Here is a 19,728-nt window from a genome sequence, read left to right on the forward strand (position 1 = left end):
GCCTTCGTCCATGCGCTTGGTAACGCCGCCAATCATCATCACGACAATGTCGCGACAACGTCACGACAATGTCATAACAATGTTACAGCAACGTCGTAACAACACGTCGCGACGACCGTCGCGACAATGTTACAAAAGTGTTACGACGACGTCACGTGTGGTCCGAGGGCTCTGCTGCGGCACTTGTCGTTCACAGCGTGGATGAGGCGTTGAGCTCGTGTCGCGAGCGTCTTCGTCGGAGCGTCTGGGAGCATCAAGGCGTGGACGTGTTGAGCTTGGGTGATCCCGATCGTGGCCATCGTCCGTGCGTACCGAGTGTGTCATCTTGTAGTCTTTTCTACGTAACTACGTGTATCTACTGGAAGAAACTGGTTGGACCAAAGCGGTTGTGCGCCAACCGGCGGCGACGGCGCCGGAAGCGTGCTCGGCCCCACGCGCATCGAGAACCAGTAGTTGAGTATGAACTTGAACCGGTCGGGTACTGCCTTCGACGTGAGCAGGCGCCGTATCCGGGGGAGCGACGGATCAGCGAAGGCGAGGTCTGCAAAGTTGCCCCACGCGTTGGCGATGATGGCCATGCTTGGCGACGACCAGGCCGGGTCTGGGAACGTCGTAAGCGCGGCTTGCAAGAGCCGGAGCGAGTGGCCGCGGTGTCGCGCGGACCACGTGAGGAACGCAGGCTTGAGGCCGAGGCCGGCTTGATGTCCTGGTGCGAAGACAGTGCTTTGGTGGAGCATCCGGTGGCCTTGCGCACCCTTGCCGATGACTGGCCGTTCGCCGTTGATGAACTGGAGGACCATTTTGTCAATGAATTCGGCCGTCTTGCTGTCCGGCGCAACCCACGCGAGCTGGTACCAGAGTACCGGCAGGCAGACGGCTTGTAGGATGATGGCCTTGCCGGCCTAGGTCGTCGACTTGTGTCGCCAAAGGAGCAGCCGGTCGCGAAGGCGACGCAGTGCGTAGTCGCAGCGTGCACTGCGCAGCAGGTTCGGAGCTACGAGGATGCCAAGCGCCTTGGTCGGCTGCGACGGCGGACGCGACTTTGTTGCAACGTTGTCGCGACGTCGTCGTAACACTTTTGTAACACTGTCGCGACGTTGTTACGACATTGTTACGACGCTGTCGCGACGGTTGTCGCGACGTGTTGTTACGACGTTGCTGTAACATTGTTATGACATTGTCGTGACGTTGTCGCGACATTGTCGTGATGATGATTGGCGGCGTTACCAAGCGCATGGACGAAGGCATGAAGGTCCGCGGCGACATATACGTACTCCTCATGGGTGACCCCGGTGTGGCCAGGAGGCAGCTCCTCCTGCACATTGCGACCGTGAGCCCGAGAGACATCTACACGACGGACAAGGGCAGTTGTGGCGTCGGTCTCACGGCCGCGGTCGTGCGCGACCAGATCACCAAGGAGACGACGCTCGAAGGCGGCGCGCTCGTGCTGGCCGACATGTGCATTTCCTGCATCGACGAGTTTGACGAGATGGAGGAGGGCGACCGTACGGCCATCCACGAGGTTGATACTCTCCTTTTCGAGTGCAAATACCAAGCGGAAATATATGTATGTCATGGAGCAGCAGCCCGTACGCATTGCCCAAACCGGTATTACGACGACGCTCAACGCGCGGACGACAGTGTAGCCTTCTCCAACACTGTGCCTGCCGCCGTCAAAGTCACGCCTCTCTGTAACGCCATGTCACCAAAGTGACTACTAGTGCACGGCGGCAGGCATCGTCTTGCCAACGTCAAGTTGTGGTTTTGACTTTTGGGAACGCAAACCCAATGCGATAGTATTGCATAGTATGGCGGGTCCACCACCCAAGTAGCGGTTCGAGCCACCCTGGTTGACTGTAGAAGTGTTGAGACCGATTCAACCGACCGCTTCAACCTGGTTGAAGGCCAGCACTGCGTTTTATCAACGAATACTTCTGAAGGACTCTGTTCTACACCGCCAAACGTGGCATGCCGATCTACAATTTTCGGTCGGAACCCGCACTGACAACTTCACGGACCACCACACCGGGGCGCACAAATGAATCGCCAACCGTCGATTGAAAAATGCTACCCCAGATCACTCAACATTGGATGCATGCAGCAACTACAATCTTCACTCGTGGCGACTCACGCTTGGTGATTGAGCTCGTCCATCGCCCGAGCGGCGGCTCGAGCCACTCGAGCTGCCTGTGCGAGCCTCGAAACCAACCCAAAAGCGTCCATGCAACTTGGTAAAAACCATTTCGTGCGAAATACCGCCTCATCATTGATTGCTCGAGCACGGTTGTCAACAAGACTGCCGTTTCCAGCGCGGGGATCGATGATGGCGATGTTTCACCCACAGCAAGGGTTGAAACGCGCGTTTTGTGAAATGAAAGCGTTAAAACTGAAGCGTGTACCCATGGTTGAATTCGTCTCAACACTTCTACAGTCAACCAGGGTGGCTCGAACCGCTGCTCGGGTGGTGGACCCGCCATACCACGAGGCACAGATGAAGACTTCGTCTTCTTCGTGTTGAATACGTCCTCCAGGTGATGCTATCTTCGAGCACAGCGATGCTCGTGGTCGTCTGGGAGAAATGCGCCGTCCGGATAAAAATGATTGCGCCACGATCCAGCGTCTTTTTATCTACCGTATCCGGTCTTCGTATCCGGCTTGAGCGCTGAAATTCGAATTTCGAGGGCGCAAGAGTCCGAGCAAGGCGATGGCGGTGGCCATCTTCCTCGCGACCAACGACGAGCGCAACAAGGACGTTGGCATTAGCAAAGCCAGCGATACCTGCGTGCGCTTGGAGCCGAGTCCTCTCTCACCTGGCGTCGCTAGTATCAACTTTGACGCGGTTGTCGACTTGGCCGAAGCTGCGACCGCGCGCCCACACCTGTACCAAACTGTGGTCCAGCCGCTCGTGCTCTCTACGCTGGCGGGCCGGCGTGCTACGATTGTCGGTGCGGGCTGTGCATCGTCCGGCAAGTCAACGCTACTGCACGGTCTTATGCATGGCCGTGGTGTCATCGAGCTCGCATTGGTCGACCTCTTTGACGATGTCCAGCGCCGCGTCCATGACAACCCGGACACTGTGTATTTGATTGAAATGAGCTGCTTACTACTCGACGAAAGCAGCAACGACGACGATGACAACAACGAGCTGCGAGAGAGCTACCTTGGCGTGCGGTCCGTCGACGACGCCATCAAACACTATCAACGCTCGATCGTGGCAACCAACGGTGATGGGAAGCGGCACGCCTCAGTGGCTATTCGCGTTGAGGCGCTGGAAGACTACAGCAATGACCACAACGCAGTGCGCACCGCGCTCGTGGGCTCCATTCGGTTTATCGATGTCGCTGGATCGGCCATGATTGCCGTCCCCCAGAGCGTCAAGCCAGGCAACGTCGAGTACTTTGGTGTGAGCCGCACGCTCTCCAAGCACTTTAGCGCGCACTTGCTCGCGCCGTACACCATGTGCCTCCTCTTGGGTCTGCGCACACCGCGGGTCCACCAGCAGCAGGTTTGTTCGTGTTCATATTTGAAAATGGGGCAACGGCTTGGTGCAGGCGATCCAGGCACTACTCTACGCATGTCGCATCAAGGACCTCCCTTCCGTGAGCACAACGCCGGCGTCCGCGTCCACTTTGATCAAGGTGCGACTGCACGCTGCGCGCCAGTCATGTGACGGATGCAATTGTAGCTGGCAGCCTGGATGGAGACGGACATTTGGCTACCAACAGAGCGCGATGCGATGAAGAAGTTGCTGCCCAAAGTATACCTGCCTCGTCGTATTGTTTTTTGTTGCTCAATATTTCGAGACTAGGTCGTGTGCGACACCAAGAGCGCATGGCACCTCAAGGCCCAGACCGTCCTTCCGTTTATATTTATCAAGTCGGCGTTGCCGTCCCCCATGTACGACGTCACGTGTCTGCCTCTCTTTGCCAAGCGAATATCTCTGTAGTCTCTCGCGCGCGTCGACAAACGCAGGCGAGACGTCGAGCGAAGACGACGAGAAGCAGCCCATTCTCGACTCGTCCCGAAGCGTGCTCGAAGCCATCGACGCGCTCTTCGGCTCGGTGGGCCAGGACCACGGGCGGTCTGCCGCGTCCGCAACGCCCGTTTCCAAGCTGCGCATGATCCACTCGTGGTGGAAGGAGACGCACGACGGTCTCGTCGACGAAGAAGCCGTGACGCTCAAGTGCTCGAGCCGGCTCCAGAAGCTGCAGGCATGTATCCAGACGCAGCGCGCGCAAATCGACGTCGTTCTCGCCGAGAAGCGCAGTCTCCAAGAGGAGCTCAGCCAAAGCCAAGACAAGCTCCTCGCGGTCTCGAGTGTCGTGCAGCAGCTTCAAGATGACGTGGCCACGATGAAGCGCAAGATGGTGCGGCCGTGTACCGGTGAAGACGCGATCGCGGCGCAGTTTTCGGTGCGTTTGACCAAGGTCATTGACGACACCAAGCAAGTCGTGGCCATGAAGGACGCGCAGATCGCACAGCTCGAGGCCTCGTTGCGGGAGGCGTGCAGCAAGACGGACACTCCAACAGCAAACGACAGTTCAAACGAGGCAGCGGATGCGGATGAAAAGCGAGAGATGGCCCATGCGTGGGCAACCGAGCGCAGCCGGTTGGAAGCGGACGCGGTCGCCCTTCGCCAGCAGCTGCACGACGCAAGCACAAACACGGTTCCTATCGCCAAGATGCAGGCGATGCGCACACGGCTGCAGACCGCGCAGTCCAAACTCGAGGCCGCTACGCAGACGCTAAGCACCAAGGAGCGCGAATGGTCGGTCAAAGAGCGTCAGTTTGAGAATGCGCAAAAGGACCTCCTCGCCCAGATCGACACGCTGACGACGGCCAACGCAGCCTTGACGACGCAGTTTGCGGCGCTCAACGCGACAAGAGATATGGAGCGTCAGACGCAGCAGGAATGCATCGACACAATCGAGAAGCTCACAAACATGTGCCAGCGGCTCGAGCGCCAAGTGGCCGACGACGGCGACGCACGCCAAGCGCACGCACTCCAGCAACAGTACAAAGCCGCGGCGTTCCAAGCCGCCCTCGCACAAAGCCACTTGGAAGCTGAGGCGCGCGATGACGAGCTCGCGCACCTCCGACGCAGGGAAGAGCATCTCATGGAGGCACTCGCGGTCTCGAACGAACATGAAAGTCGTGCCAAGCAGCAAGTGCGCGAACTGGAGGCGCAGGTCGACGAGATCCACCAACTGCGGCGCGAGCATTTCCATTTGCACGCTGTGCTCGACACGCAAGAGCACAAGCTGCGCGTGCTGGAGCGCCAGCGTTAGAGGCGCCGTGGGTGTTGTGTACATTAGTAGTGTTAATCTATACCAACCACCGTAAACTTGCTACGCCGACGACGGGACGCACTCGGCCTTGTGCATGGCCTTCCACGCCTCTTTCTGGCACGTCTTGGAGCAGTAAAATGCGTTCAAGCAGCGCACGCAGCGCAGGAGCTTGGGCGGCGACTCGTGGCAGTTGTCACAGACCTTGCCTTTGGCGGCAGCGCGCCAAAACGCATCGTCGTTGACGTCGGCGTCGTCCGACATGTGAAACACGGTGTTCGACGTCGGCGCGTAGACGACCCACTTTTCAGTGTGCACCATCAAGTTGGACTGCGGCACCGAGAATGAGTCCATGACGGCGCCGAGCGTCTCTGTAAACGCCGTCGCCTTGTACTCGACCACGTGGTGCCGCACCGCGTGGTACCCGTGGGCCTCCATGTGCTCGCAGAGTTCTTGGCCGAGCCCAAACGCGCTCAGCCCACGCAAACGCTCTTCTTCGCCGGTGCACGGCGCCAAGCAAGCTGCGTCGCCCATTAAGATGAAATAGAGCACGTTGCTGGTGTCGGGCAGCGGCAGCGTCGCGGCCACATGGCCCATGGCATGCGGCCCGAGGTAGGCAAAGGCGGCGGTCGGCGCATCTGTCGCTTCGGACGAGAACGGCATTTCTACGTGCTTACAAGCATCTTCGAGGGCCGTTTGCAGCGTCGGGTACGGCGTCGAGACCGCGTCGAGCCAGCGCACGGATAGCTGCTCGGCGCACGAGGTGCCTGCGAGGTAGAGAAAGCGAAGGCAAGCGCCGGTGAGGCGGTCAACCTTGTTGCCAAACTCGCCCGAGCGCCACGCGTAGTCGTAGCGCATGCGCACGTCGGCGTCGAGTAGCTGCTGCCGCAGGACCGCGCGACGGTCGCCAGCTTCGGCCATGCGTTTGAAAATATAACCTCATGCGTGAGAAACGATACCCACTGGTGAAAAACGCTGATTGGTCATAAATACACCAATCGCGGAGACGATTGATTTGAGACTGAAGATGCCCCCTCACAGAAGGGCCATTCTTGTACAGTATTAGCTGGATGGCCCGTCGTATTATCACAATACCGGTAATCGAGCAGCTCCAGCGTGGCATACTATCACGGTGACTGGGTCAAAATGTGACTGGACGCAACGAATCCGGGGTTATGTACTAGGTGGTGGCTTACGGATGTGCAGTCGTTCGATTTCACCACATATCAGTAGACAACAAATTCGATTGCAGAGAGACCCGGTACCCACCGTCCATAAAAAGCCCCGAGGATTTGATTGCTCAGGGTGACAGCACAATTGGGAGCAGCAGTCGAAACGCACTCCGATCTTGAATCGCATGTTGTGATTGGCTTCTGTTTTGGCCAATCCAAAGTCCTCCCAGCCCACACGGTGAAAAACACAATGCTAAAAATAGGATCTGAGTTGCCGCTATGGCGTCATCCCAGCGCGTTCAGCGGCTTCGGCGGGCGATCGAGGACGAGCGCCAGCGCCAGAATGAGTGCAGCGTCTATTTGGGCGCCAGCAAGAGGCGACTCAACTCATGCAAGCAGTCGCCAACGACGCGGTCGGTGATTCGCGTGGCCTCGACGACCTCAATTGTCAGTCGACGGGGTCGGGCCTGCGCCGGTGAGTCCTGGCAGTCGTCGTACCAGCTCGAGCGTGGCGACTGGGACGCACCCGTTCGCGTGGACATTGCGTGCGTTCGCTCGGGTGGCAAAGAGCAGACGCGGCAGCGCATTGCGGCGGCGCGGATTGCCACGTGGTGCTGGCGCCAACATGTGCGGGCCAAGCTCCAGGCGCAAGCCTTTGGCACGATCGAGACGCTACCGAGTCAACTAGCCCAGCACAAGCTCCAGAAGCAGTCTCCGCGCGACGTGTTGCGGCGCATCCAGGCGGAAATTACTGCCAAAGCCACGTTCCGGATCCAATCACGCGCTGCGCGCGTCCTGCAGCGCTTTTTTTTCAAAGCGCTTTTGCACCTCGGGAAGAAGAGCCATGTTCTCATCGCCGAGGCATCGCGCAAGCAGCGCCAACTGAACGCTATGAAACGGGACCGCGCTGCGCGGTACATCCAGGCCATGTATCGCAACCGTCGGGCGCGGCAGCAACACGTATGATCTCACCGCCTTGGCGGACAAATGCGATCGACTACGTGTAGAGTGCGTGGAAGCTGAGTCGGAGCAAGGCCAACTACTGTCGCATCATGGTGCTCGAGGCCGAGTACAACACGCGGCCGTCGGCGGTCGAACTCTTGCAGCTCTCCAGAGCCTACGCCGAGTTGGCGTCACAGCCCGTGTACGCCGACGAGCAGCTCCTTCTAGTCCGCTGCAGTTTGCTCTTCGTCTCCAAAGCAATTGCGTACGATACGAATGCAAACATATGCAGCCTCATGCAACACTGCGCTGTAGCTTTGGCCACGTGCCCGAGAACCCACGTGACTTTTGGCCGGCGCTCGCCGCTCGGCTCGTGGACCTCTGGCAGCGTGGTGGACATATCGAGGTTCCGCTCTTGCAGCAAGCCGCCCACGCCTACGAGACTGGCCTCTCGTTAACACCGTCGGCTTCAGAGGTACCCCCTGTCCAGTAGGCACGACAAGACCCGCGTCTTTGTAGATGTGGCTCGCGTACATTGAAGTGCTTTTTGAGCTTGGACTCTACTGCCAAACGCTCAAAGCCTGTGATCAGTACGCCCGAACGTTCGAGCACGCAGCGGTCGAGGGTCCCCGGCGACGCCACCACGCGCGCCCTACGGCCATTTGGCGCTTCCAAGTGCAGTCTTACTACCACGTTGGTGACGTGGACGCGGCGCTTGGCCTCTTGGAGGACCAGCGACAAGAGTCCCCCCCGGTATACAGTCCCATGGAGCTTTTGCTGCTGCTGACGCGCTGCCACGACGTGGCCAAACCCACGCAGCCCAACCCGTACTACGACGAGCTGCTCCAGTCGCTCTACTCGGCCGACGACATTACTCGACACGAGCTCACGCCCGCGATGCTCGTGGCGACGCCAGGACTCTTTATGGACCTCGCGCTCACGTGCGCGGCGCGGCGCGATTTTCCTTGGGCCGTCGACCTCCTCGAGTGCAGCTTGCGCGGTGTTGAGCGACCATCGCACGACCACCTGCACGCGCTTGCACAGAGCTACTTTGGGGTTGGCAACCTCAAGAAATGTGCGCATGTGCTCCTCCGCGTCCGCGGGTCGGCGACGACGGCGTGGTTTGCACAGGTACAGCGCCACGCGACGCTGTTTGAGGCCCAGCACCGCATCAGCGTGCTCCATCTGAGACGGGAGCTCCACGTCGCCTTGTAGCGTATGTATTGCTGGCATATTATTTCCGTAAAATGTTGAAGGCGGCCACGTACTGGATCGCCGTGTGCTTGAGAGAGTACTGCGGCGGCAGTCCGACCTTGTCAAACAAGCCGAGCAGATTGACGATCGGCTTCTTGATCGAGTCGGCCGGATTCGCCGTCGGCGTCGTCTCGGTGCCGGTCGCGATCGTCAGGAGGAGCTCGTCGAGAAGCTTGTCCTGGCTCGCTTCGGCGAGCACCGAGCACGGTGTGTACTGGATCTCGACGACGAGCCCCGTCGGCGTGCTGCCGCGACACACAAACGTGCAAATGCCAATGGTAAAGTCGCCAAATGCGAATTGCATCCCCTACAAATGAATACCCTTAGGTCGCTCAAAGGACAGCGAATACGTCTACCTCAAACTTGCCGTACGACTTGGGCACGTAGATCTCGACTTGCTGGAGGATGTTGGAGCCTTCAAGGCCACACTCGAGGAGGCAGCACTCGTCGAGGGGGCCGTCCAAGCCGTTCTCGCTCGAGTCGACCTTCATCGAGAGCTCCGTCTTCTCGTTGCCGAGGACGGCGTAGATGAGGTCGTCGTTCTGGGACGTGCGCAGGAGGTACATGCGCTGGTTGGCATACCCGTCGACGAGCAGCTTGCGCGACAGCATCTGGGAGTGCACGACGTGGCGGTCGACCTTGCGTGCGCCCATCTCGTCCATCTTCTTGAGCAGGTTCTGGTACCGGACCGGGATGTTGCTGTCCGAGACGAGGTAGACCCTACATGCCATGAGCGCCAGGCCAGGCGTCGGCTGCCCACCGTGTCATGCCCGTCATCGTGCTCGCGCTCCTCGGACCTGCCGCGGCCTTAGCTTTATCCGGTTTGACCGGATACGGAAGGATTCCAGATGAGTTTTCGCGGTAAATTTCCCAGCATCTTCCCAGCAAGGAATTCAAGCAGCATCCCAGCAAGCTCTCCCAGCACGCCTAAGATCTGATCGAGGGAGCGTGTGAGGCTCGTCGAGGACAAAGCGTCAAAACGCTGCGCATCTGCATGTGGTTTTGGCGACAGCTCGCTGGCAGAGCTCTCGTCCGTCCTTGCACAGCTGGGTTTTAGACCGTTTGGCTCTTTGCTCATTAACTGGGTATGCAAAGCGCATCATGGAAACACAAAACTACACCTACAATTGTAGGACTATCTTACAGTGACTTGTGGACTTGAGCCCGTGAACCCAGCCTCTTGCCAAGCGCGTGGTCCATGCCTATATTGATGGACTGATGGGGACGATCGTGGTTGCGCACATCTCAAAGATCGACGACTGTTTCAGTGCAATTGGTGTTGACAGTCTCGGTTGCGGCTGCAGCCGGCAGCTTTCGCTTTCGACCGCGCTTCTTCGGGCCGGGTGGCAAGCCGAGAAACCCAGGATCGAGCTTGGTGAGGCATTCGACCGACCGCACATACATGTCTCTTGCCGCTTGAATCTGCGCTTCCTGCATCTTGGCGACGGCCCGCGACAGCTTCTTCTCGCTGGCATGGGCGACCACGTCCGTGGCGTGGAGAAGGGACTGGAGGGACCGGACGGCGATAGTTGGGTCGGCATCGATGGCCTCCTGAAGCGTGGGCAGCGCCTCTAGCTGACGTTGCGTGGGCGTTGGCACAGACGTGCAGCTGTCGAGGTGCATGCTCGTGAACGTCGAGACGTACCAAACGTTAGGCGCCGGCTTCCGCTGGTAGAGCTGTACGCGAAACGAGCAGCCGTCGCTAGTGCACAACACGAGCTTGTGACCACCGCCGCTGCGCGCGACCTTGACGCTCTTCTTCTGCGCGAGCGCATAGTCCTGTACGTACTGCAGGGCCGCGCGGCCGTCCGGGAACTCGAGGTCTTTGCGCAGCGGCTCCATGCTGCCTGGCACCGTATCCGGTACATGTCCGCATAATCCTGTGTATGTCAAGGACGCCATCATCGACTTTAGGAGGTCTCCAAATTTCCCGTAAATTGCGCCTAAATACCCGAAATGTCCTGGTCTGTTTTCGATTGTACTTGTACAATTTATAGAATCGATCAAGCACCGATCCCTCGTTGTCGGTTTTACCGTTTTTCGAGTCGATGTGTTTGAATAGTGCACCTGTTGCATGCGACGCAGGTGCGTTTGGTTTTACTTGACGTTTGTATGGAACGGGAACGAGAGGCTGGTCCGTGTTCTCGACAGAGTGATTGTGGGTGCACGCCTTGCGTCCAATCCAAATGCCTTCACCACATTCAAGCCAATCACATGCGTCAGAATGGGATCATTTTAGCCAATCCTAGTACGTGCTAGAAGATCGCGACGGGCTCATCCTGCGACTTCGCCAGAACCCAATTGGCAGCGGAAGAATGAAGTGGCTCTGGAGCATGGCAGCCCTTGCGGCGTCAGCCGTGCGCGGCGACAGCTCGTGGAGCTTGCAGATGGACGAGGCGAACCTCACGTTCCACGGCAGCCTCCAAGACGCCCCGGTCGCCGACAGCTTTTGCGACTCGACCAAGCAGCTCAGCGGCTACTTCAAGATCGACGGCTCCAAGAGCAAGAACTACTTTTACTGGTTCTTCGAGTCGCGCGATGCGCCCAAGGACGACCCGGTCATCATTTGGCTCACGGGCGGCCCCGGCTGCAGCTCGATGCTCGCGCTCCTCGGCGAGAACGGGCCGTGCTCGGTCAACGACGACCTCTCGCTCAAGCGCAACCCGTACTCGTGGAACGCCAAGGCGAACATCATGTGGATCGACCAGCCCGCGGGCGTCGGCTTTAGCTACGGCGACAAGAGCGAGTACGACACGGACGAGTCCATGGTCGGCAACGACATGTACCACTTTCTCCAAGCCTTCTTCGCCGCGCACCCCGAGTACGCCTCGAACGCGTTCTACGTCTTTGGCGAGAGTTACGCAGGCCATTATGTCCCAGCAGTCGCTCATCGTATCTACAGCGGCAACAAGGAAGGCTCGTCGCCCAAGATCAACCTCAAGGGCATTGGCATCGGGAACGGTCTCACGTCGCCCGAGGTTCAGTACCAGTACTACCCGGAAATGGCCTACCACAACACGTACGGCGTCAAGGCCGTGCCCGAGGCCGTGTACCAGACGATGAAGGCGGCTGTGCCCAAGTGCACGCAGCTCATCGACCTCTGCCAAAAGATGAAGGTCGCGTGCTTGGTCGCGCAGGTGTTTTGCAACGCTGCGCTCGTCTCGCCGTACCAGCTCTCGGGCTTGAACGTCTACGACATTCGCGAAAAGTGCGCGCACTTTCCCATGTGCTACGACTTTGGCGCGATCGAGAAATTTTTGAATCTGCCATCGACGCGCCAAGCGCTGCATGTGAGCGAGAAGAGCGCCAAGTGGGCGTCCTGCAACATGGAGGTCCACGCGGGCTTTTCGTTTGACTGGATGCGCAACTTTGACCAGCTTGTGACGCCGATGGTCGAAGACCACATCGACGTGCTCGTGTACGCGGGCGACGCGGACTTCATCGTCAACTGGATGGGCTGCAAGGCGTGGACGGTCGCGCTCGACTGGAAGTACAAGACGCAGTTTGCCGGCCAAGAGGACGTCGACTGGGTCGTCGACGGCCAGAAAGCCGGGAAGGTCCGCAGCGTCCAAGGCCTCACGTTCCTTCAGGTGTTCAACGCCGGCCACATGGTGCCGATGAACCAGCCGGCCAACTCGCTGGCGATGCTGGAAGAGTTCATCAAGGACGGCAAGCCGACCTTTGCGCAGCACCACGAAAAGAAGACAAAGGCGCACCACTTGCACGCCAAGACGGACGCCGAAATGGATTTCCTCTATCACCATTGAGCCCGAGTAGATCCTCGTCGGGTTAATCATAATGCAAGCCGCCCGTGGATGGCTCAGAGCGTCACACTTGAGCAAAATGGCGTCGTGAGTATCATCATGCATCGGAGAGAGACTCGAGCTCCGACATGGCGATGGTCGCAGGAGATGTACCTGCGGTCATGACCATCGTGATACGGTCGCCGTCGCGAACTTCGGTCCACTTGGAGCCGAGTCGCATGTAAAACGACGTAAAACCTTGGTGATTGGCTTTTCCCTACACGAACCATACAAGCATTTTGCAACGAAAGATTGCAGCGTACCGTCTGCACGAGCAGTTGGCGGTAAATGTGGTAGTGCAGAATCTCCTGGACCTGCCCGCGCGAGTGTCCGTGCTCCTTGGCGCAACCACTACCGGGAATGTTGTTCGCCCCACCCCGCTTCTTCTTGGGCAGCTGCCGACCCATGGCCAGGTTGACCATGTCCGTGAGCGTCAAAGCAACGTTCTTTTGCGTGCAGTATTGCACTAGCGCACCAACGACGCATGAGTGCGCTCAGGAAAGACGAGGTAGCGTACACATGGCCCAAAGCGCTCTTGACACCGCCGAGACGTCGACGACCACTGCCGCGTTTGGGGACGGATCGATCTTCTCGAGGCAGTTGTCGCAGGTGCCTAGGCAGTCGTCTTCGTCGAACGTCTCCCCAAAGTGCTTGAGCAGCATCGTCCGACGGCATGTTGTCTAGTCCCCGCATTATCGATCTCAAGCCACAGGGAGAGACATGGAGGATAACCTTGTTCTCGCATAGCTCCATCATCTCGCGCACGTTGAGGGTGTGGATTTGACGGCTCTGCCCGGTACCGTCGCGAAGTAGTTGTTTTCGCCGTGTCTAGAATTGAGTCAGCATGGCGGAATAGGACCAACACGCGAAGGTACAAAGTCTTCGTAAGCGTAGTAGACGATGCACTCGGCCGGTAGCCCGTCCCGGCCAGCGCGCCCCGACTCCTACTCATACCCCACGCATAAGTTCGTGAAGTAGCGTATGGTACCTACTTGGTAGTAGTGTGTGATGGACTGGGGCAGGCTGTGGTGAATCACGTAGCGCACGTCAGGTTTGTTGATGCCCATGCCGAAAGCCACAGTTGCAATCATGAGCTTGATGTCGCCGCGACTCCAAGCGCGGTGGCGGTACGTCTTCTCGCTCGTCGAAAGCGCTGCGTGGTAGAACGAAATGGACCCAATTGCGCCGAGCTCCGTGGCCAACTCCTCGCAATCTTTTTGCGTCAAGCTACAACACCCATCATTCGCTACGCCTCCCGAGTACCAAGATGTACCAGTAAATGATGCCGCTTTCTTCAGCATGGGTTGCCACAAACGCTCGCAGCTCTTGAAGAAACTCCTCCGACTTGACGACAAAGGCGTACGACAAGTTGGTGCTGCACAGTATTGTTTTGAGAATTGCGAAAATAAATTCAAGCTCCGCAACATACCGGTTGTAGCTGCTTCGCTGAATCCATGGCGCCGTCAAGTGGAGTGAGTCGATGATTTGCGTCTCAGTCTTGGCGCTCGCCGTCGCCGTTAACGCCATAATCGGGACCTAGGCACCGTTGTGCTCTAGAATGCAATGACATAGAGACGATACACTTGAGTAGCTTGCACGCAGATGTCCAAGCGCAAGGTAATCTTTTCGAAAGTCGTGACCCCACTGGTTGATGCAGTGGGCCTCGTCAATCACAAATCGCGCGAGCATGCCCGCGTCCGCGCTGAGCCGGAGCGCGCGCTTGAGGTTGGTCGAGCTCGCAATTGCCTCGGGCGTGACGTAGAGAAGCTTGAGCGTACACGAGGTCGACGCAATCTCGTCGAGTGTTGCGCCTTTGATCGAGGCCGACACGGCGCTTGTGAGCATCTTGGCGTGGATGCCAAGCTTCTCAAGGTGGTGGATCTGGTCTTCGATGAGCGAGAGAAGAGGCGAGACGACGACGGTCACTCCAGCGTCCAAGCACGCGGGCAGTTGGTAGCAAAGGCTCTTCCCGGCCCCCGTTGGCATGAGGACAAACACGTCCCGACCTCGACCTGCCTCCTACGCTTCCAGCTCTGTCGCATCATGTCCATACACATGAGTGCTGTACATGGATGGTCTCCAGTTGGCCTGGTCGGAAGGCGTCGTTCCCAAAGATATGCTGGAGCACGTGCAGGAGGGCCGCGTCCGTGTACCCAGCCCAGGCGCGGGGCGGTCGGACGTCCATCTTGGATCGAACGTTGCGGTCCTGGCGCTCTAAGTCGATATCTCCTGCGCGCTTCCATCGCGCCGTCGATGGGCCCTTGGTCGACCCGATGCTTCGAGGGACGCTGAAGGTCGACCTTGCCGGAGGCGCATGCACCGTCGGCTTGCTGAGGCTTATTGCCTGCGGAGGAGTCTCCTCTTCCTCGAGGGTAGGCAGACGCATGCTCGTCGCCTTGTCCACGGGCTCGGGAGCGCCTCCGAGGAGCGTGTGCTTGGCGACGAAGCGCGTCCGAGCCGTCGCCCACGCCCGTCGGTCCATCGTCGGCGCGCGAAAATCTGGAAATGCTCCCATTGGCCAAAACACACGTGCATTGCGATTGGTTGAAAAACGATCTTTACGCATTTACTGCAGGACAACTACACAGTCGGGATCGGTTCGGGCTCGGTCTCGACGGGGGACTCCTCAATGATAGCGTCCGCAGCGACCACTTCGTCGCTTGCCGATGGTTCTGTGGGTGGAAAGCAGCGCATGAGCACGATCGAGCAAGCATGCGCTTGCACTTGGGAGCCTTTGGGCTTGAGTTCTTCGAGCACGAGCTGGAGCTCCTCGGACATGCGGAGTACGTCGCGGAGGTGGTCCCGTTCGCAGAGGTGCATGAGGGTCACGGCAATGTACTGTTTTTGCATCGCAGAGCCATGACCGAGCGCTTTTTCAATGAGCTCGGCGTGGTGGGCCTCGAGCGACTCCTCAATGGCGGCCCAGACGCCGTCCGAGCCGCCGTCGGGTTGCAGCACGAGCGCTGGCGCAATGAACGAGAGCGCGCCCGCTGCATAGTCTTTTTGTAATTCGTCCATTTTCTCGTGGCAAAGCACGTGGATAAGGGCAACCCATCCGTTGGCGAGCGCAAACTTGATGGCGTATTTCGAGCGCTGGACGATGCCAAAGATCTTCTCGAGCGCATCAAACACGTCGTCGTACACGTCCGTGTACAGCGTTGCAACAAGGTCTTCAAAGTTGGTCGTCATCGTTTCCGAGAGACTCACCTTGCGGTTCACGCTTGCATCCGCGCCCGCGGCGTCATCGCTTGGAATCGGCTGGAGCGATCGCGACGCCGGCATCTCGCTCTGGCGTCGCTTGATCGCGTCACTGAGATTAGACGATACCGCAATGGGCACACTCGTGCGACGGTTGGTGGCGTCTTCTGGGTCCAAAGTTGGCGCATAGAGGTCCGGGTTGAAGCCCTGGAACTTGACAAAGTTGCCATTATTGCTCGCGGCGACGTAAATGGGGAGGACGTTCAATCGCCCGGCCGTCGCAATCTCGAGGGCCACTTCATACTCGAGCAAGAGGTTGTCCTCATGGTGGTTTTGCGTCCGGTCCCGCGCTTTCTCGAGGCCCGCTTCCGAGACGAGCGCTACAAAGAGGTGCGAGTGGCCGAGGCCCCGTAAGAACCCGTCCTTCCATGGCTCAGCGTTCTTGAGCGACATACGATCCAGGAACGGTTCGTAGCCTTTCGTTTTCAGGTGCAAGTAGAGCTTTTCGGCCACCTCTTTTTCACTTGCGACGCGGTAGCTAATGAAACAATCGTACTCGTCCTGGGCCGACACGGGCTTGACGAGTGGCACGATCTTGGCAACGACCGACGCGAGATCGTCAGGATCAATGAGGTGGATGCCTTGGTACGCAAAGAGCTGCGAGAGCACTTGAGCCGGGGCGAGAGACGGTGTACTCCGGTGTACCAAGATGCGCCCGTCGTTCATATCGAGCGACGAGGATGAGGACGCAGTCGGCACCGTCTTGATTTTGGACAAGTGCAAGAGCAAAATCTTGCGGTGCAGCGCACTCGAGACGCCGAGGTCCACGAGGAGGTTGTCGAGGTCCGTGTCCGAGAGACGCTGGAGGATTGCACCGTCGACGCCGTTGCGCGTAAAGAGCGGCGCGTACTCGTGGTAGGCCTCGCCGAGCCGCTCGACTTCGGCGGCCACGTCGGCGGCGCTGAGCCCCTGAATCGATGCCCCGGCCCCCATGGCGCGGAAAGAGATTGTTGCCGGTTTTCCAACGCCCACTTAATTTTAGCGCCATTTTCGTGTATTTATATATGCATGCCTCTAAATTTACCAACGCAGACAATACCGTAGACTTGTTGGACGCCGCGTATACGGCTGCGTTGCGCAATCGTCTGGACTGCTCGCAGCGTCTTCTCATGTAGGATGCACGCGGCCAGTTGATCTCGCGCGAGGTGGACGTGGCAGCTTCCTCAAGGATGTGACTCGAAGGATCCAACGGCAAGCTTTGTATCCGTGGGGCGAAACAACAGCAGCGGCCGTCACAAGGCTGGAGCTTCCATGCCTAGCCGATCTCGATGAGATTGGAATCCAACGTGAGCCGTTGCCGTGTTGGTGGGATATATATTATAGTTATAGAGCTAGACCTGTAGCAAGCTCGCAAACGTGTCGTCGTCATTGTCGTCGAGGAGGCTGGGACTCGCATCATCGAGAGGAAAGTGTTTGTCAAAATGCTCAAAGAAGGAATCCGCCGAGTCGTCCGTGATGCTCTGTGGAGCCACTGTCGCTGGCGAAGAGTCTTTCGAATCAGTCTGCGTCTCGGCATCCACCTTCAAGCGAACCACCGACGTCGACGCGGCGCGCTTGAAGGAGCGGCGGAGCATGGTCTTGAGCAAGGTTGCGCGTGCGGTCATTGTGTGTGCAGGAATGGAAATGACGTGCAAAGGGACTCGTTATCGCGTAAAATCAATTCTCTCGTCCCGCTTTTCCCGTTGCCTTTGTCATCTTAACCTTCATCTTCGTACCATTCTACTGCTGTGTATGCTCAACTTGAGCTGTGTGTGGCGTTTGGCGATCTTCCACTGCACGCTGGTTGGCCGAATCATCCTGCGATGGGATTGGCCAAAACTCTCATAATTCATCCACCATCGCGGGACGCAAGCTCATGACGTCGCTGCGCCTGATCGACATCGGCGCCAACCTCACGGACCCCATGTTCGTGGGCAACTACCGCGGGAAGCAGAAGCATGAGGTTCCTTCCATGTGCTCTCAAGGAGACGACGCTCATGGTGCTCGGTGCTAGAGCGACTTGCGCCAAGTCCTCGACCGCGCCTTCGCCAACCACGTCGAGAAGATCATCGTCACAGGCGGGTCGCTCTCCGAGAGCAAGGAAGCGCTGCGCCTCGCGCGCACACACGAGAAGCTCCACTGCACCGTTGGGGTAGGTGCTGTGGCAACACTCGCCTCTCACAAAACGATCTCTCCAGGTGCACCCGACGCGCTGCAGCGAGTTCCTCGCGGACCCGGACGCCTACATGGCCGAGCTCACGCAGGTCTGTCGCGACGGCATGAGCGACAAGAAGGTCGTAGCCGTCGGCGAGTTTGGCCTCGACTATGACCGGCTCGAGTTTTGCCCCAAGGACGTCCAGCAAACATACTTTACGCGGCAATTTGAGCTCGCGCGCGCGACCAAGCTGCCGCTCTTTCTCCACAATCGCAACACGGGCTCGGACTTTACTGGTACGATCTCCTTGCGATTCTCTTACCTAGTATCGGCGACAAAGCTACCATGGCGTAGACATGATTCGCCGCCATCGCGATGACTTTACTGACGGCGTCGTGCACTCGTTCACGGGCTCGAAAGAGGAGGCGCAGGCGCTTCTGGACCTTGGTCTCTACATCGGTATCAACGGCTGCTCGCTCAAGACGGCCGAGAACCTCGACGTTGTCAAGATGATCCCGTCCGACCAGCTCATGCTCGAGACAGGTGCGCGCTTCTTTCCTCCTCACGTCGCCTCCAGGCTACTGTGATAGATGCACCGTGGTGCGACATTCGACCGACGCACGCCGGCTACAGCCACGTGCAGACGACGTTTCCGACCAAAAAGATGGAGAAATTCGTCCTCGGCGAGTGCGTCAAGGGCCGCAATGAGCCGTGCACCATGCTGTACGTCCCAGCTCTATGTCCTAGGATGTACTAATTCTCATCGCTGTGCAGGCAAGTCCTCGAGGTTGTCAGTGGTGTCCGCGGCGACGACATCCATGAGCTGGCCGCGACCGTCTACGACAACACCCAGCGCGTGTTCTTTCGATCTTAGCGTCCTTCACCGTGCTGGCCGTCAACTATCTGGTGGATCGGACCACGCCATCTTGAGAAACAGAGTCATTTGGCCAAAAACTTTGGTCGAGAGTTGGCGCTGGTTCATTGTTGTGGCGTTGGTGCAGAGATGAAAGGCTAAGGAGCACCAAGTCGATGCTTGCATACCCAGCGTGGACATCGGCGAGCGCACTGCGCGCGTCTCAAAGGGGTCCATGAGCGTCTAGACCATCTGCACGCAGCTCGCGAGATTGCTCCAAGAGTCGGTGTAGTTGACGAGTGCGACAAACGCCGGCGAACCCGCGACAAGATGCTCCAGCTCTCGGTTCTGCGCGGCAACGTGCATGCTCCTTTGCATTGCGCTTTCGTTGAAAGGTAGATATGAATGATGTGAAGAAAAATCGTATTTTGACTTGTTTTGGGTGAACAGTGACAGAGTTCATAAGCATAGCAAGGCGGATTTGAACCTTCGAGACGAGTGAGCTTGGCGCAGTCGCGGCGCAATATGGAGACAGCTGCCGATGGTCAACCATGTCCAAATCGTGGTGCTGGAGTTGGCTGAAAGAACGATTTTGGCAAAGTGCTGGTAGGATGCACATTCGACCGGCAACTACCACGTGCAGATGACGTTTCCAACGAAAAATGGAGAAATTTGTCCTCGGCGAGTGCGTCCAAGGTCACAAGAAACCGTGTCATTTCAAAGTACTAACAGCGAATCGATCGACAGGCAAGTAGCTGAAGATGAGTAGTCCGCGGCGATTCCGTAACGAATCTACGACACCACTAATGTGTGATTCTAAGCGATTTAAACAGAGCTAGACATAGGCGCCGACGATCTCGTCGACGTTGAAGCCGCAGTCGTTGCCGGTGGATACAATGGTCGGCATGAGCGCCGGGTCGCTCGGGCCCGTGGGTACCTTCCACACGTTGACCAAGTCGTGGTTGCTCAGATCAAACGTCATGCCTGCGAGGAGACTCAAGTCGGCGTTCGGGTCGTACTCGTCAGT

At 58.2% G+C, this 19,728-nt stretch overlaps 12 protein-coding genes across 13 annotated transcripts; 5 read left to right on the forward strand and 7 right to left on the reverse strand.

Annotated features, from left to right (window-relative positions):
* Positions 1 to 345: 345 nt before the first annotated feature.
* SDRG_08271 (hypothetical protein) lies at positions 346 to 800 on the reverse strand (the record flags this gene model as incomplete). The annotated part of the gene is made up of 2 exons (XM_008614147.1): positions 346 to 355; positions 409 to 800. 2 exons carry the CDS (start codon positions 798 to 800, stop codon positions 346 to 348), a joined length of 402 nt encoding a protein of 133 aa, XP_008612369.1.
* Positions 801 to 1,207: 407 nt separating this feature from the next.
* SDRG_08272 (minichromosome maintenance protein 7 (cell division control protein 47)) lies at positions 1,208 to 1,646 on the forward strand (the record flags this gene model as incomplete). Its single annotated transcript, XM_008614148.1, has 2 exons — positions 1,208 to 1,522; positions 1,584 to 1,646. 2 exons carry the CDS (start codon positions 1,208 to 1,210, stop codon positions 1,644 to 1,646), a joined length of 378 nt encoding a protein of 125 aa, XP_008612370.1.
* A 1,031-nt stretch (positions 1,647 to 2,677) lies between these two features.
* Positions 2,678 to 5,394, forward strand: SDRG_08273 (hypothetical protein). Its single transcript, XM_008614149.1, has 5 exons — positions 2,678 to 3,505; positions 3,552 to 3,638; positions 3,686 to 3,757; positions 3,809 to 3,897; positions 3,947 to 5,394. Exons 1-5 carry the CDS (start codon positions 2,705 to 2,707, stop codon positions 5,286 to 5,288), a joined length of 2,391 nt encoding a protein of 796 aa, XP_008612371.1. The 5' UTR covers positions 2,678 to 2,704; the 3' UTR covers positions 5,289 to 5,394.
* On the reverse strand, positions 5,349 to 6,206 carry SDRG_08274 (hypothetical protein; the record flags this gene model as incomplete). The annotated part of the gene is made up of 1 exon (XM_008614150.1): positions 5,349 to 6,206. One exon carries the CDS (start codon positions 6,204 to 6,206, stop codon positions 5,349 to 5,351), a length of 858 nt encoding a protein of 285 aa, XP_008612372.1.
* A 523-nt stretch (positions 6,207 to 6,729) lies between these two features.
* SDRG_08275 (hypothetical protein) lies at positions 6,730 to 8,690 on the forward strand. Its single transcript, XM_008614151.1, has 4 exons — positions 6,730 to 7,417; positions 7,465 to 7,664; positions 7,715 to 7,874; positions 7,919 to 8,690. Exons 1-4 carry the CDS (start codon positions 6,737 to 6,739, stop codon positions 8,612 to 8,614), a joined length of 1,737 nt encoding a protein of 578 aa, XP_008612373.1. The 5' UTR covers positions 6,730 to 6,736; the 3' UTR covers positions 8,615 to 8,690.
* On the reverse strand, positions 8,634 to 9,430 carry SDRG_08276 (hypothetical protein; the record flags this gene model as incomplete). The annotated part of the gene is made up of 3 exons (XM_008614152.1): positions 8,634 to 8,960; positions 9,010 to 9,373; positions 9,414 to 9,430. 3 exons carry the CDS (start codon positions 9,428 to 9,430, stop codon positions 8,634 to 8,636), a joined length of 708 nt encoding a protein of 235 aa, XP_008612374.1.
* Positions 9,431 to 9,700: 270 nt separating this feature from the next.
* SDRG_08277 (hypothetical protein) lies at positions 9,701 to 10,515 on the reverse strand. Its single transcript, XM_008614153.1, has one exon. The coding sequence runs from the start codon at positions 10,493 to 10,495 to the stop codon at positions 9,899 to 9,901; it is 597 nt and encodes a 198-aa protein (XP_008612375.1). The 5' UTR covers positions 10,496 to 10,515; the 3' UTR covers positions 9,701 to 9,898.
* Positions 10,516 to 10,968: 453 nt separating this feature from the next.
* Positions 10,969 to 12,420, forward strand: SDRG_08278 (hypothetical protein; the record flags this gene model as incomplete). Its single annotated transcript, XM_008614154.1, has 1 exon — positions 10,969 to 12,420. One exon carries the CDS (start codon positions 10,969 to 10,971, stop codon positions 12,418 to 12,420), a length of 1,452 nt encoding a protein of 483 aa, XP_008612376.1.
* SDRG_08279 lies at positions 12,368 to 14,950 on the reverse strand (the record flags this gene model as incomplete). 2 transcript variants are annotated; one of them, XM_008614156.1, is made up of 11 exons in its annotated part: positions 14,525 to 14,938; positions 14,038 to 14,475; positions 13,886 to 13,992; positions 13,730 to 13,831; positions 13,449 to 13,683; positions 13,332 to 13,400; positions 13,189 to 13,284; positions 12,974 to 13,136; positions 12,720 to 12,922; positions 12,571 to 12,673; positions 12,482 to 12,486 (listed from the first exon to the last, which is right to left on the reverse strand). In XM_008614156.1, exons 1-11 carry the CDS (start codon positions 14,936 to 14,938, stop codon positions 12,482 to 12,484), a joined length of 1,935 nt encoding a protein of 644 aa, XP_008612378.1. The 2 variants fall into 2 exon arrangements, with proteins under 2 accessions (XP_008612377.1, XP_008612378.1); XM_008614155.1 differs by having other exon boundaries at positions 12,368 to 12,673; positions 14,525 to 14,950.
* A 46-nt stretch (positions 14,951 to 14,996) lies between these two features.
* On the reverse strand, positions 14,997 to 16,677 carry SDRG_08280 (hypothetical protein). Its single transcript, XM_008614157.1, has one exon. The coding sequence runs from the start codon at positions 16,645 to 16,647 to the stop codon at positions 15,037 to 15,039; it is 1,611 nt and encodes a 536-aa protein (XP_008612379.1). The 5' UTR covers positions 16,648 to 16,677; the 3' UTR covers positions 14,997 to 15,036.
* A 368-nt stretch (positions 16,678 to 17,045) lies between these two features.
* On the reverse strand, positions 17,046 to 17,318 carry SDRG_08281 (hypothetical protein; the record flags this gene model as incomplete). The annotated part of the gene is made up of 2 exons (XM_008614158.1): positions 17,046 to 17,174; positions 17,235 to 17,318. The coding sequence occupies 2 exons, from the start codon at positions 17,316 to 17,318 to the stop codon at positions 17,046 to 17,048; spliced, it is 213 nt and encodes a 70-aa protein (XP_008612380.1).
* A 228-nt stretch (positions 17,319 to 17,546) lies between these two features.
* Positions 17,547 to 19,134, forward strand: SDRG_08282 (TatD DNase). Its single transcript, XM_008614159.1, has 6 exons — positions 17,547 to 17,656; positions 17,708 to 17,845; positions 17,892 to 18,144; positions 18,203 to 18,391; positions 18,439 to 18,571; positions 18,623 to 19,134. The coding sequence occupies exons 1-6, from the start codon at positions 17,570 to 17,572 to the stop codon at positions 18,720 to 18,722; spliced, it is 900 nt and encodes a 299-aa protein (XP_008612381.1). The 5' UTR covers positions 17,547 to 17,569; the 3' UTR covers positions 18,723 to 19,134.
* Positions 19,135 to 19,728: the final 594 nt, after the last annotated feature.

This window comes from Saprolegnia diclina (assembly GCF_000281045.1).
Source record: "Saprolegnia diclina VS20 unplaced genomic scaffold supercont1.25, whole genome shotgun sequence".
Taxonomy (NCBI): Eukaryota; Oomycota; class Saprolegniomycetes; order Saprolegniales; family Saprolegniaceae; genus Saprolegnia; species Saprolegnia diclina.

Coding starts and splice junctions, on each gene's coding strand:
- SDRG_08273 (XM_008614149.1), top strand. CDS start 2,705: ATGGCGGTGGCCATCTTCCTCGCGACCAACGACGAGCGCAACAAGGAC. Junction 3,639..3,685: donor CCGCGTCCACTTTGATCAAG/GTGCGACTGCAC, acceptor ATGCAATTGTAG/CTGGCAGCCTGGATGGAGAC. Junction 3,898..3,946: donor TCGGCGTTGCCGTCCCCCAT/GTACGACGTCAC, acceptor ATATCTCTGTAG/TCTCTCGCGCGCGTCGACAA.
- SDRG_08275 (XM_008614151.1), top strand. CDS start 6,737: ATGGCGTCATCCCAGCGCGTTCAGCGGCTTCGGCGGGCGATCGAGGAC. Junction 7,665..7,714: donor TTCGTCTCCAAAGCAATTGC/GTACGATACGAA, acceptor ACTGCGCTGTAG/CTTTGGCCACGTGCCCGAGA. Junction 7,875..7,918: donor TAACACCGTCGGCTTCAGAG/GTACCCCCTGTC, acceptor GCGTCTTTGTAG/ATGTGGCTCGCGTACATTGA.
- SDRG_08277 (XM_008614153.1), bottom strand. CDS start 10,495: ATGGAGCCGCTGCGCAAAGACCTCGAGTTCCCGGACGGCCGCGCGGCC.
- SDRG_08280 (XM_008614157.1), bottom strand. CDS start 16,647: ATGGGGGCCGGGGCATCGATTCAGGGGCTCAGCGCCGCCGACGTGGCC.
- SDRG_08282 (XM_008614159.1), top strand. CDS start 17,570: ATGACGTCGCTGCGCCTGATCGACATCGGCGCCAACCTCACGGACCCC. Junction 18,145..18,202: donor CACGGGCTCGGACTTTACTG/GTACGATCTCCT, acceptor ACCATGGCGTAG/ACATGATTCGCCGCCATCGC. Junction 18,572..18,622: donor AATGAGCCGTGCACCATGCT/GTACGTCCCAGC, acceptor ATCGCTGTGCAG/GCAAGTCCTCGAGGTTGTCA.